Genomic DNA, 15187 nt, shown 5'->3' with positions numbered 1-15187 from the left:
TTCCAAAGCCACAAAAGCGGTCCACTCAAAAACGTTACATCCAAATTCCCTCAGAATATATTATCAAAAATTAATATTAGCGTATTCATGGAGGAGCTACGGATACGGTACCCGCAACGCGGAGGAGAAGACTTCTTTCAACGTGTACGGCTGCTGAAGAGGCTGTCGTGATACATTCTTTAAGAAACCCGAACTTTGTTTTACCTTTACAGAGCGGATCCTGCCCCAGTCAGGGAACTATGGAAAAGTTTCAGCCCTAAGGATTATCATGGAGAAATACAGATCGAAGAACACGCCGCTTTTTTTTCCTATTTTTGGATATGGAGAAGGCCTTCGACTGGATTCCTCGAGCGTTGATCTGGTGGGCACTGAGGTCTAAAGGGGTTCCAGTGATCTATATTGATGTAATCCGAGACATGTATCGTACTTCGGTCTTAAGTCCAGACCGCTGTTGGTGGGTTGATACTAAACCCTGCCCCGTCTCAGTAGGAATTCCCCAAAGTTGGAAGGAATCACTCAGGAAGCAATGAGGAAGGAACGAAGGTAGTGGAAATACCAGCGAGTCTCAACAGTTTCAGTATTTATTTTTAAAAAGTCATAATAAAATAAAGAAATATGTCAAAACACATAGAATGATACAACGTACTAAAAGAAAATGAGTTGAACAAAGAAAATGTAAATCATTAGCTCAATCAAGTTAAAAAAAAATGCGTTTATGAAAACAATAATAAGCATATGAAGTTGACCTAGGTATATTTAAATATCCATACATATGACACTGAGATTCATAAATTAGAGTCAAAGATGCAAAATTACAAACTTATTAAATAAAAGTTTTTGTACAGGTTTAAAAACTAGTCGGAGAATCTAGTCGTTACAAAGGACTGAATGGCGCTCTCACGCCAGACCAGCTGAGCTATTGTACCCTTGATAATACAATGTCACATGTAGTTGACTCTCCCGAGTTTAGAGAATGTCTCACTGGATCAGATAATTCTCAAGGATAGGTACCATTGATAACAGTTTTAATAAAACATTAAATTGAAATTCATTGTTTATTTACTGAGATAAGCTAGACCAAAGTGAACGCATTGTATCCTTAACAAAGTTTCTGTGAGAATTGATATTTCCTCCCGTTTTCTGAATGAATTCTCAATAAGAATATTGAATATCGCATTATATTTGCGATGGTAATTATAGTTTTTAATAAAGAAATTAATTTTATTAATAACAACATTTAAGATGCGTTTTTCCAGAGTATGAACATTGTGAATTTACAATAATATAAAGACCTGCCTTTACAACGATAACGAAGAACAACGATTTGCCGTGAATGCCATTTTTGTAAGTCTTATCTTAGGTTTTCTTATAACAAAAATGCTGCCCGACCTAAAAATCTTACATGTATGTATTAACATGTAAAATAGAAGAGAACAATAAACCATCATCCTATTAGAGCAACATAGGAGAAATTAACATAAGTCTTAATTAGGGTAATTGAAAAATTATAAATTTACAATAAAATAAAGACACCGCCTGACATTACACCTATCTATTTTTGTTGAAAATAACAGCAACGAATGCGATTGCTATTGACAAAATGTTTAGAGAAACAAACAAAAAAAGTCTTACAAAGACGCGAAAGCGAGACTACCAAAGGAGCTGTAATGGAATCTGCTGCAAATAAAGCAATTTTTAATTTAAAAGTTGTTTCATTAAAGGGCGTTCACGACGTCAACCAATATTGTTAAACTAAAATATACGACAATTATTAAGTGGTGTTTGAAACGTCTATAGGGTGATGGCACCAGTAATCGACATGTACCCAGTGATCGACATCTAACCTAGTCTTAAGGAAAAAATAAGAGTTATATTTTGATTTCCCGTCATGGCAACACTTAATCATAGACAACAGGACTCCCTCTGTCGTCACAAAACAGAACTTTGGGCTCGGCCATTTGTTTTCAAAATGGCGAGCTAAATATTACTGTCACCGTTTGTGTTCCTTAGCTAATCCGATTTTATTAGCGAAATCCATAACAAGGTAAGTTGAAAATCTTCATTTTATTTTTAATTTAACGTAACTGTATCGAAGTGCGTATTGATTTCTGAGACTGATATTAAATAAGCTAAAGTAATTATATGTCATTGCGACGATTTATAGATTTGGAGGTTATTAAAAATCGATGTCGATAACTAGTTCCGTGAAATTTTATTTTTCCAGTTTTCGACATATGTCGATATTTATTTTTTTTTATTTTTTTTAATTCGATTTAAGATCTTGGCTTCTTGTTTAGTGCTTTATTATTCTGTGTTTTAATCATAAATATTTTAGATCGCTTACCATTAATCGACACTGTCGATGACTGGGTGTCGATAATTGGTTTTCATATTATTTTGTTTCCAGATGGCACCCAGAAAAAATTATACGTCCGAGCAAATGGCTAAAGCTGTTGATGCTGTCCGCAAAGGCGAAAAAGTTGCCGTTGCAGCTCGAAGATTTGGCGTGCCCAGAATCACACTGCACGATAAGTTATCTGGAAAAACTCAAATTAACTGTACAATGGGGCCCAGCACAGTGCTTTCAAAAATGCATGAAGAAATTTTAGAAAAATGGTTGATAACAATGCCACTAAAACGCTTTCCGATTTGTAGAGACTCCTTACTAGATAGTGTCCAGAAAATTATAATAGATCAAAAAATTCCCAATCCATTCACAGATAATAGACCTGGAAAGAAATGGTATCATGCTTTTTTAAAAAGGCACCCTAATTTGGCGGAAAAAATACCTGAGAATTTGTCAATTGCTCGTGATAATGTCTCGGAAAAAGATATAAGAAATTGGTTTCAAGAAGTTGAAAGTTACTTAGAAGAAAAAAATCTAAAGGATATTTTAAAAGATCCTAACAGAATTTTTAATGCGGATGAAAGTGCATTTTTTTTATCACCGAAACCAGGCCCTGTTCTTGCACAGAAAGGTCAAAAACATTTGTATACTTCATGCGGTGATGACAAAGAAAACCTAACGGTTTTGTTTACTGGCAATGCTGCTGGCAAATCAAATCAAAGCAAATCTGGGCCAAAACGTTAAAAAAGAAAATTTTGCTCCACTGCTGAAAAAAGCTATAGAAAAATTAACTCCTGATTGCATTAAAAACGGATTCAGGGCCGGAGGCTTGTTTCCATTTGGTCCCGATTATATCGATATGTCCAAAATCAAAAACAGAGAAGAAGCTTCAGTTATTCAGTCCAATCCAGCATTAACAGAATTTGTTAAATATTTAGAAAAAGAGATAATTGGTGTTTTTTCAGAAGAGAAGTTAGCTATGTTTCAGAATCTGTTCTATAAAAAAAGAGACACAGTTGAAAGTGACCTTCCCGAGGAAGACACCGCTTTGTACGTTATATGGGCCAAGAACAAATCTAAATGCTACTCTGACGACTGTGCAAGTTCATGCAACATCCTGCCGACATCTGAAGTTATTGAGTCACATTCGCCATCAACCCTGGAACCGATTAATATTTCAATGGATATTATAGACCATGTATCTCACTCCGAGACGGTAGTGGCTGAAAAAGAAGTTATAGACTTCGGAAACTCTTTAACACCTCAAAATTATTCTTTAGCCTCAGTTGAAGATATAAGAGAACAATCACCTATTATTGTTGACAGCGGTTTTGGAGGGGTTAATCAAAATCTTGAAGTTGAAGATTTTAATACATTGCAGAGAGTTGTTGAGTGTACGCCCAAAAAGATATCTACAATTACTCATCCTCCGTCACCATCAATACTTCAGCTTCCCAGTGATCCAGCTGTTACTGAAAGCAATGGCATACCCCAACCTGAAATAATAACGACGGCAAACAGTCAGTGGGCAGTAGACAACACAATCACGTCGAGCATTGTTCCCGAAAATAGATCACCTTTTTTGACTCCAGACAGACCAACACGCGCACCTATTTCAAGAACTATTCATACAGATAAAATAGCACCCACAAAAAAAACGATGGATGATGCATTAGGTATTATAGTACCATCACCTTTTAAAAAGTTTCTTTTTTGGCCGGAAGACGATATAAATAAAAAGAAAAAAAGAATAAAGAGAGAAAAAATACCAGCAGCAGTAACAAGCAAGGCATGGCGCGAATACCATGAAAAAAAAGAAAATGAGAAAAAAAGGCAACAAAAAGAAAAAGAAGAACGAGCGAGAAAACGACAAGAAAAAAAGGAGTTGAAAGAAAACAATGCAGAAAAGAAAAAGAAAACCATTTCTAAAAAAAATAAAAAGAAGATACCCCGAATTGAATCATCTTCAGAAGAGTCAAGTTTAGAGATTGAGTTTGCTGAAAGTGATTGCAGCTATGCTGAAGATAATATTTCGGAAGATAACGACAGAGAAAATATAATCAACAAAATCAGTAAATCAGTTAACAGTGAAAGAAAACCATTAAAACGTAAAAAACCTGTGTCTCCCACCACCACTGACTCTGATTTTGACATAGATGCCTCATGCTCACTTGGCACACTTACTACTAAGAAGAAAGTAAGTAAAACTAGACAAACAAATAAAATTACTTCAGGATGTTACGTAATAGTAACGTACGAAAATAAATACTTTCCCGGGAAGGTAGAAAAGGTAGAGAATAATCTATTCGAAGTCAGTGCAATGGTTTTGTCAATGGGCAACACCTTTAGATGGCCTGAAAAACCAGATAAAATATGGTACAGATTTGATCAAATAATTGAGGAAATTGATACACCCGTGCGTCTCAACAATAGAGGGTTTTATAAAATCAAAGAAATGCAAAAGTATTTACCTGACATATATAATTAAGGATCTCAGTAAAAATATGTGATATATAAATATATATATAATATAAAATTTGGTAAAACGTTAGGTATATATATACTTACTTGGATAAAATATGTGATCGTTTTATAGAACTTAGTTGCTCACTCACTTGTTTGTTCCTAACAGAGATATACATATTTATTTAAAGGTAAGAGTCACTAGTTCTTCACTTAATTCTTTTTCTACTTAATATATATTTTATATAGGTAGTATTTTAAGGTTAACGTCAGACTGATTAGTAAGTTCTACAAAAGAAACATTATTTAAATTACGAAGATCTCCTTAGATTACAGTTAATGTTAACATAGATATTATGAGTCATTTTGATTTATATTTTTTATAATTGCAAAATGCAATACAGTAGGTTGAACATCTGCTATCTACCTTCATTATTGTTCCGTAGGTTACGGATTTTTATGGTTAAAGTAATTTGTAAGCATTGGTGCTACACGCTACATGTTTAACTTGAAGAAGAATTAGATTGATATTTTTGAGAAACAGTAGTTAGGTATATTGAAATTATTCAGAATTCTATAAATGTTATAAACATCAACGTTAAAAAAGTTCGTTACTTATTTATTTGTAAGTAGTTTAAGTTGTCAGACTGAATTTTAATTTTGTAGCATTTGTACGCATTTCTGATATTTGTAATTTTAAGTTGTAAGACTGATTATTAAATTTTGTAATAATTTGTACGCATTTGTGATATTAGGACGCATTATGTGAAATAAATACTTAACTAAATATTTTACTGTCTTTAATTACTGGTTTTTCCTATTTTTACGACATCATTGTCGATAACAGGATGTTGATAACTGGGTAGGTGTCGATAAGTGGTAGTCGATCGTTGGATTTTGAATGTCGATAACTGGAGATTCTGATGATTTTTTAAATATAATTTATATTCTAATAACCATTATTAATTAATTTAAAATTTGCAGCACATATTATTCTTATACTATTTCTTTATGATTTTCACCAACTTCAATGGTTCTTGGTATTATAGATTTTGAGTAATCGCTATTCATTGAACATGATGCTCTAAAAGTGTTGATTACTGGTGCCGTCACCCTAATAATTAATTAATATTTTAAATTCACAATCTCAATATGTCATTGAAAATTTATAATAAAGGAATGAAAGACATTTAAATTTATTGCAATTTGTTGTGGTGTAAGCTTATTGCAACATTTTTATCAGTTTTATAAAAAATAAGTAATATTTACGAGTTATATTTTATTTTGCTTGGATAAGAGTGCATTCTTGGTTCATATAACTTAATATCCATAATTTACGGAACATAATCACCAACGGAAAAGGGGGACAAATTCTTAAAAACATAGCAGAAGAATTAGAAACAGCTTTGTCAACTATCATGATGGACACACACGCTGGTAAAGTTTTGCCCATGATAGTGATAAATATTATATTTTGTATTTGTTAAAGAAACAGTCAAAATAGTTGACCTAGAACTTCAACAACTACTTATAGCAAAAAGGATTACAATATCAATTGAAATATATAACTTAAGTTAGTTGAGAAATAAGATAATTTGCAAAAATTGAACTGATGCAAGATATTAAGGAAAAGACAAAACCCTCGTTACCAAGACCAGTTACGCAAACAATGCAACGTATAGAGAAACATTTAAAAAAAGTAAGGTTCGACGCAGATGTGACAACAATACCTCTAAAGCTGCAATTCAATACAATCCTCCTATTAGAGCATCTTTACTAAGAAGTTCGTCAATATCCACCGCTGTATAAGCACGTCACGTATATACTCTCTGTTGCTGTAAATGAAGAAAAAATATGTTTTTGTTTTATGTTTTTGTTTACTTATAAGACACAGAGACACACACAGAAAAATTGAAAAGAATGATAAAAACATTCTTCACGATGTTAAAATGTAAAACACTTGCCACGTGTGAATTGTGTGAAACATTTGCGAGCGACTACTTGATAGATCTCATGCCTTACGCTTAGCCTATTGCCCCTCCATCCTCTTATATGCACGTACTTTCTATTGTTTTCTTCCAAAAATTGTAAGCATAGTTCAATAAATATTGTCGTTACCACTAACGCAATCAACGACTATAAAAACAGTTTAAAAAATAAGGATCTACGCAGATGTGTCAATAATAGCTCTAAAGCTACATTTTATTACAATTATTCTATTAGAGCATCTTTACGTTCAATAAACATTTCATTGAAGGGCGTTGAGGACACACAGACTACGAGTTTACAATAATATAAAGACCTGCTTATTCCTTCCAGCCTTTAGGCTATTCCCAACAATATGAAAATTTATTAAAATCTCCATCATCATCTCCATCATTCCAGATTAAGGAAAAAGTTATGCCAGGTCAAAAGTAAAGAAAAAATATTATCTGCAAATTTGTTTAAAACTTTAAATTTAATCGAAAAATTACCTCAGACTTAATGAAACATCATAAAATTAAGAGTATCTGCAAAAAATAGTCGCCAATAAATTATTTTTCTGATATCCACCGTTGTATAAGCACGTCACGTATATACTCTCTGTTGCTGTTAAGTAAGAAAAATTATGTTTCAATCGGTGATTTTTATTAACTTATACATACTAGCCTAAATTTGGCTTATATAATTTTTTTATTTACTGAAAATATTTAAAGAATAATCAAAAGTTTCTTACTTGCCACGTGTGAATTGTGTGAAAGAAGGTGATGGTTTAAAGACAATCTTATATTTCTATCCAGATATTGATAAGAGCAAAATTGCTACAGTCATAGTTAGAAATATAAATTTCTGGACAAGTTTACATTGTAATCAAAATATTAGTAATAAGTTGTCTACAGGATTGCCAACTCTGTGTAATGGTAACTCTAGATTTGACGGTAGATTTAAACTGCACAACCAGACAACGGAAAATCCTCAAGAGTTAAGGATCCATCAAAATATACAAGACTTCGGCAAAGAATTATAAGTAGAACTAGTTTTTCAAGATTTAGATAATCTAAATAACCTACATGGAGGGTTAGATGATGTTCAGCCTAATTGTGAGATGCTTAAACAGAAAGTCTGCAATTAAAGTATACAGACAGTACTAAAAACAAAAAAAATATAACAATAACAAATACTAAAACTAACACAGGTGTGCTTGTTACATCACACCTGAGGCATGATACTTATTGATAATATAGGGCGAACTGATCTAGATGTGGATCTAAAGGTGGATGATGCAAAGACATGATAACAACCAAAATCTGTCTAAATCTGGTGATTGAAAAATTATAAATATACAATAAACGATAAAATTTTATTAAGAAATAACGATAAAATTTTGGTACTTTCATTCAATGTCACATCACTAGCTGCCTTCCGAACCCCCTCACACCCTTAAATAGGTGACTTGACGCGTATAAGTATAAGTATTGAAAGATGCTCTATCTATTAGAGTGATCTGTGGTCAAATGACACGGAAAGGTAATGTTCTGTAACGATACTTGCGAAAATCAAAAACATGCCAGTAGAAAATGATCACAATGCATCATTGAAAACTTGCATAAATAACAAAGTACTAAAAAAAAATAGTTACTATTCTATTCTAAGTATAATTTAATATTGTGAAGTTGACGTTGTTGAAGAAAATGCTGCAGTGCAGTTTGTTACCGCTTCTTCTGCACTGACGCCTTGGAAGCGGCAGTAAACTTAGTTTTTAAGTAATTTATTTGACGTCAACCAATGTTGTTAAACCATACGACAATTATTAAGCGATATATAGTATCCTATAATAATGAATAAAAATTTTGAATTTGAATTTGAAAGGAAACTTGCATAAATAAAAAAGGAATACAACAAATTTAAATGTACTTCAACTCACTTGTGGGGTATGTAATTGATTTACAAAATTTAGTAAAATAAAACGTAAAGTGTTCATTTTGAGCGAGTTTTATATAAAAAAGAACAGAATATGTTTTTTATTTTATTTTGCTTGGATAAGAGTACATTCTAGGTATAACTTATTGTCCACCCCTGAATGCCACTGTCACCAAGGCGAAAAGGGAATTTCAAGTAATGAGAAATATAATAGAATAATTGGAAAGAGCATTAGCTGCAAACAAATTTGATGTATTGGTAAAGTTTTGCCCATGATAGTTGAAAATAAATATTGTTGTATTTATTAAAGAATTAAACCTTGACCTCAAATTAAGTCTATTGGTTTCCTAGCATCGAAACAACGATTATAGCAGAAAGGTTTCAAAGATCAATTAAGATAACCTTTTAAATCAAAGATTATAAAAAAAGGCTTAAAAACATTAAAAATACATATACATACATAAAATATCAAACAAGGATGACCAATTATTGATCTGCCGAAGGACACACATTCACAGCATGTTTGATCGCCGAGCGACAAGGAGTTCAAATTACAATGAAATAAAGACATATCTTTATGTAATTCAGATGATAAAAAAATTATAAATTTACAATAAAATAAAGAAAACCTATATAATTATATCTTTGTCGAATTCCACCGATAGAAAAATTATAAATTTACGTCTTTCCTGTAACTTACTTTTATATCAAATTTTTGCCTGAAGTGACCAAAGAGCAGGCAGTTTCAGCTTCAAATTTTAATACAGCCGCCATCTTTGGTACCTACCAGTTATTCTGTATCTGTAATTTTGCGGAAATATTTTTTATTTTATATCTTAATTTGTGCCGTGGGGTTGCTCTTTTCGGTGTTATGGATAAAATACACGTCCATTGCAACTCCGACATTTCATCCACCAAAATTTCAACCCCTAAAATAGTCCACAGAAAGTCGCTACTCTCTCAATTAAAAGAACAAAATCCGTCCAGTCCCCGGGTCGCCATTTTATCGCGTTAAACTATTGCTGTTTCACTTTTTATTATGACGTGGAACGGGACAGCGATAGTTTTCCGCGTGATAAAAACGGCGACGCACGTGCGCTACAGAATTTTATCGTGATCCAGTCCTTACACACATTCCAAATTTATTTAAGGTATTTGAAGTACATTCGTGTAAATAGGTTTACATATAATCCATTATTTAACAAAACAGGAACGTCCTATCCGACGACCGACAAAGTGTACGATACCAAAGAAGTATGCAAGGTGGCAAGTGCAAAAATGTAACATCAACAGGAAGCGCATGATCATGTCATATTATCGTATCCGTATAGATTTAGGTCACACTGTACATACAGTGACCATGCGTCTGATGGTGACGGGAAAAGTGGAGGGAAAAAGGCCTAAAGGCCGTAGTCCAAAGCGATGGTCGGATCAGATCTCTGAGAGGTTGGAAACATTGATCAGCGTCGCGCTACACCAAGCGACGGATCGCAGCCAGTGGAAACTGTTGGTTGACAGAGTCAGGAGTCACGATACTCAGCATTAAGTAACCGATTAAGAAGAGAGAAAATACAGGAGGAATGGTTATTAAATTAATTTCACAGTTAGCTTTAAACAACCAGTCTAGCGCGTGTACGAAACTTTGAATCCAAATATGAAACTTTAAAACCAAATATTTCCGAAACGGATCCCTAAATCGAGAATTGGTTCTCTCAACCTAATAATATTTTACAAGACCTATTTTACAACAACAGCAAAAAGAGAAAACGAGGAGTTCTGGAATAGTGTAAGAGAAGTATTGAAAGTTACCAAGCCAAATGAAAAGATTATTATGCTAGGCGATTTTAATGGATGGGTGGGTGGTGGTAAAGCGTGATGGATATGAAAAGGTGCTTGGTGCGTTTGGTGACGAAGAGGTGAATGATAATGGAAGAAGTCTATTAGAACACATCACCCAAAAGTGGAAGGTAATTTAAAAAGTATGTCAGTAAAAAGTAAAAAATCAACAAATTTTGCGTCACCAACAAAAATCAACAAATTTAGCGCCACCAACAAAAAAAACAAACAAATTTAGCTCCACCAACAAAAATCAAAAAATTCAACACCATCTAAATAAGCATCGCATTTAGTACCCACAATAGAATACAGGTTTTTCGCAAATCCAACGGGAACTTAAGTTTTTACTGGGATGAAGACTTTTCTTCAGAGTTTGCAAAAGTACATAAAGTACACGTACTTCTCCAAACTCTTTCATTATACCTATATACACGGAATTTCAAGATTCAGTTCAGTCACAGATTAATCTGTGGGTGCAGTAGATAACGCCTAAAGGGGCAACAAACAAAAAACTGTCGCCTTTAATAATATTAGTTAGGTTAAGACTTAGAAACATGTTTGTTATAACGCGGGCGAAGCCGCGTGCGAATAATAGCGGTCGAGACAAAAAATGTGAAGAGAAAAATCTATTTTTTCTTTCCAGTGTAATAAAACTCGTGTTAAATTATGATATTATCCGTCTTGGGTACATCATAGTGAAGATTACCCAGGTCTCAACCGGCGATCTGAAAATAAAAAAAATCTTATAGTTCATTCTATAGCCGTGTGGTTCCTGGCACCGATAAAAAAAAAGGGATAGGCTTTTAAACTTGGAATTCTTCTTTTAGGCGATGGGCTAGCAACCTGTCACTATTTGAATCTCAATTTTATCATTAAGCAAAACAACTGAACGTGGCCTATCAGTCTTTTTAAAACTGTTTGCTCTGTCTACCTCGCTAGGGATATAGACGTGATTATATGTATATATGTATGTATGTATAGTTTATTCTACTCAATTTGAGCACCCTTAAACGTAGTGTGTTTTAATCTAGACTTTTGTAAAGTCTATGAAGGGATACGCTTAAAAATTTAAGATAATACTTTCTCTAAAATTATGTACGAATCTTGAAGTCTGTTGAGAATACAACCAGGAATTTGCTTAGGAGCTGGTCAGAAGGTAAATTCTATTGAAAGAATAAAATAAAGGTAAGAGGATAAATAAACGTTACCCTGAACATGAGACACAAAGAAACTGTCTTTTTTTCATGAATAACGCAAAAGGCGACTAAAGAAATGGGCACGTTCAACTAGTGCAGCTTTTACCATGACCCAATATGGATAAGGTTACCTTGCAAAGTTTTCCAAATCACGGGAGTCGCTTCTTGTAAAAACCTGGCTTTTCTATTAATTTTACTAATGTCAGGAGGAATATAAAGAACATCAGGAAAGTACATGAGACTAAGAAAATATAAGTCTTTCAGAACTATGAAAACAAAAGAAGACTTACCTTTTGAATCATAGCGAATCTATTGATAAAAAATATCAATGGGGAACAGTCTCACACCACAGCTTCATGCAAATGGTTCCATGGGACTGCACCACAGATCATGGAACGTCGTAAGGATAGACATGGCCTTCGCTCTGTGCGCAGCATACTTGTTGTGTATAGTCCATGGTTTCAAGTGTTAAAAACTGTAAAAATACAATTTATCAAATGAAATAAATGTGTAGGGATCGTGGCGAGTGAATATGTGAAGTCCCTGCCTACCCCCCCGAGAAAGACGTATGATTTTAAGCACGTATCGATTTTAATGTAAAGCAGATATAAAACGGGATAATGAGTTTACCGCGGACGGTGGCGCGGACAAAATATGTTATTTAAACTTTTTTTATCATTTACATGTGGGTAGTTTAAAAGTTGGCATCGTCCGTTACAAAGTAAGTTTCCAAAAATAATATGTATAAGAAAATGAGCAAAGAAATGTAAAACATATTTAAGAACTAAAAATATTATAATGAATACTTAATTTTTTAGAACAAAACCAAATACACTCACTTTCGAACAACATCAACCAATATTGTATCGTAACTTTAATTATAGTGGTAAAAATAAGTATAATTGAATAATAAATCAAACAATAACTATATTTTAGAAACAAAAATTACCACTCTTGAAAAGTAATCTAAATATTAAATTAAATAAATCAACATGTCTACTTACCAACGGCGTCAAAATCCAAAATGAATGACACGAAAGAAAAAAGAATACTTTATAACCGTTCAAATGGCCTAGGAAGGAACGAGTGAACGGAACGGTCGCTGACATGAAATAAAATAAATGTTTTACAGATAATGCACCTGAACTTTTAATGATAAATAAAATTTATACGGAAAGATAGCACATCTTTCCTTATAAATTTTATATTATTTCCTTATATTTTTTATGTCTGATTTCTGCCAATTTAGAATAGAACCACTCTATAGTTGTTGTAAAAGGGGACTAAGGGCTTTTAAACTTGGGATTCTCTTCTTGTAAGCGATGGGCGATCAAACGGTCACTATTGGGATTTCAATTCAATCATGAAGCCTAAAGCCAAACATGGTTTTTAAGTTTTCTCGAGACTGTTGGCTTTGTCTACCCCGCAAGGGATATAGATGTGACAATATGTATGTATGTATGTATGTACAAGATAACGATTACTTCGCTTCAACATCACATTTTTACATATCAATTCAAATTTCAAAATTTAAAATAATTCATTCCTATAATCACGTCTATATCCCTTGCAGGGCTGACAGAGCTAGCAGTCTTGAAAAACTGACAGGCCACGTTTAGATGTTACGCTTAATGATAGAATTGAGATTCAAATAGTGACAGGTTGCTAGCTTATTACCTAAAATGAGAATCCAAAGTTTGTAAGCATATCTCTTAGCTGCCTTTTACGACATCCATGGGGTGATATTATTAGTGCTGGTTATCACACGGCATACACACAAATATAGTATCTTTGATAAAATCTTTTGTGTACCTTTTTATCAGGAGTTATTTTATTACTTCTCATAGAAAACCACGCTACTTGTTATAAATAAAAAAAATATAAAAGTTTATTCATTCGCGACAAGCTTGCATTTGAAAAAAATATGTATTCAGGGATATGTGGAATAATGACACCTACCCACAAATTTAAAAACATTCATTGAAAAAGAGGCGTAATTTTATGTATGTATGAATGTTTGTATGAATATTTACCATTATATTACAACAACGATTTATATATGAAAACAACGCACATACTTAATTTTAAATTTCACTAATAACACCTATCTGCATGATAAAAATAAATTATAGCAATGCACATTTAGACTTTGATAAAGGTCAGTGGCAATTGTTCTGTCATCTAGATAAGTCAATCAGAGAATGAACGAACTGAAGAAGGAGATTATGATACCTTTCATTCCGAAAAAAAACTATCATTCTCATAGGATTTGTGAAAACCTGTATTCTTTTGCAGGTGGCGCTAAATTCGCGCGGGTGAAGCGGCGGTAAAAAAGCTATTATTTAATGTTATCATAACGACACAAGTTTTGAACTGCAGATTAACCTTCGAGTGTTTACTTTGAAATATTTAACTTAACATTTCAATGTAGGGTATTTCGAAATTTCAAAGGAGGGATGCCTGGTCAACATTTCGTGAAAATATAAAACCATGTTAGAGTAAGGATAAGCAACCGTCCCCATATGTTGACTTTAAGATTGGTGCAAGAATTAAAGTGACAGCGGATATTATTAATTTATTTAAACTCCATTGCACCAAACACAAATGTTTAGCACAATTGGCGGACTTAATGCTAGAAGCATTATCTACCAGTCAACCATTGGGTCTGACAAAGAACTTTATGAGAGATCAAACTAAATATATAAATTATTTGATCGATACACTCATGCAGGTATTCCTAGAAGAGATTTTAGTGATAAGGTCACCTTTTGCTGCTATGTTTTAAATACATGATTGTGAATTTGCAGTAAATTTCTTGTCATGCAACAAAGAGTCATTGTATATTATACTTAATATAATGAATGTGTGTTGTTTTTTCTGTTTTTCACGACAAAACCAATGAATTGACGAAATTTAACATAGACATTTTGCATTTTGAATTAGTTACATGTCTTTATTCCTTACGGAATGGACAGCCAACAATCTCAAAAAGACTTGTACAATTACGTTCAGCTGATTTAAATAGTGTCAGGTTGTTATACAAAAATAATCCCAATTTTAAAAGAAAGACCTCTTAATTTTAATTAAATTTTACGGTATCATTATAGTACTTAATCATACACATTACATTTTTATTACAGTACAGTACGGGACTTCGTCCGTGTGGATTTCAACAAAATCAAACACACAAACAAACAAACTCTTCAGTTTTATAATATTAGTATAGATATGTTATGATTGCAATAGGTAGAAATTAAAGAATAATCTCAAATTACAATATCTAAAATTGATATCCTCTCTTCAATTTATAGATTAGACCATATTTTTTCGGCTGTCAAGCGAAAAATTCACCCCGACCTTTTTTGGGAAAATCGGCTATTACAACACGGACTTTTTGCACATAGGCCGCTGTTTATAGGAGAGATGGAGAAAATAACGTTGTCAA

General features: G+C 33.0%; 1 protein-coding gene across 1 annotated transcript; it reads left to right on the top strand.

Moving 5' to 3' along the window:
• Positions 1 to 249: 249 nt before the first annotated feature.
• LOC106134976 (uncharacterized) lies at positions 250 to 5927 on the top strand. The gene is made up of 2 exons (XM_060947431.1): positions 250 to 2044; positions 2408 to 5927. The coding sequence occupies exon 2, from the start codon at positions 3045 to 3047 to the stop codon at positions 4833 to 4835; it is 1791 nt and encodes a 596-aa protein (XP_060803414.1). The 5' UTR covers positions 250 to 2044; positions 2408 to 3044; the 3' UTR covers positions 4836 to 5927.
• Positions 5928 to 15187: the final 9260 nt, after the last annotated feature.

The sequence above is a fragment of the Amyelois transitella genome, chromosome 13 (genome assembly GCF_032362555.1).
Source record: "Amyelois transitella isolate CPQ chromosome 13, ilAmyTran1.1, whole genome shotgun sequence".
NCBI lineage: Eukaryota > Metazoa > Arthropoda > Insecta > Lepidoptera > Pyralidae > Amyelois > Amyelois transitella.
This window is presented reverse-complemented; position numbering and strand designations above follow the sequence as displayed.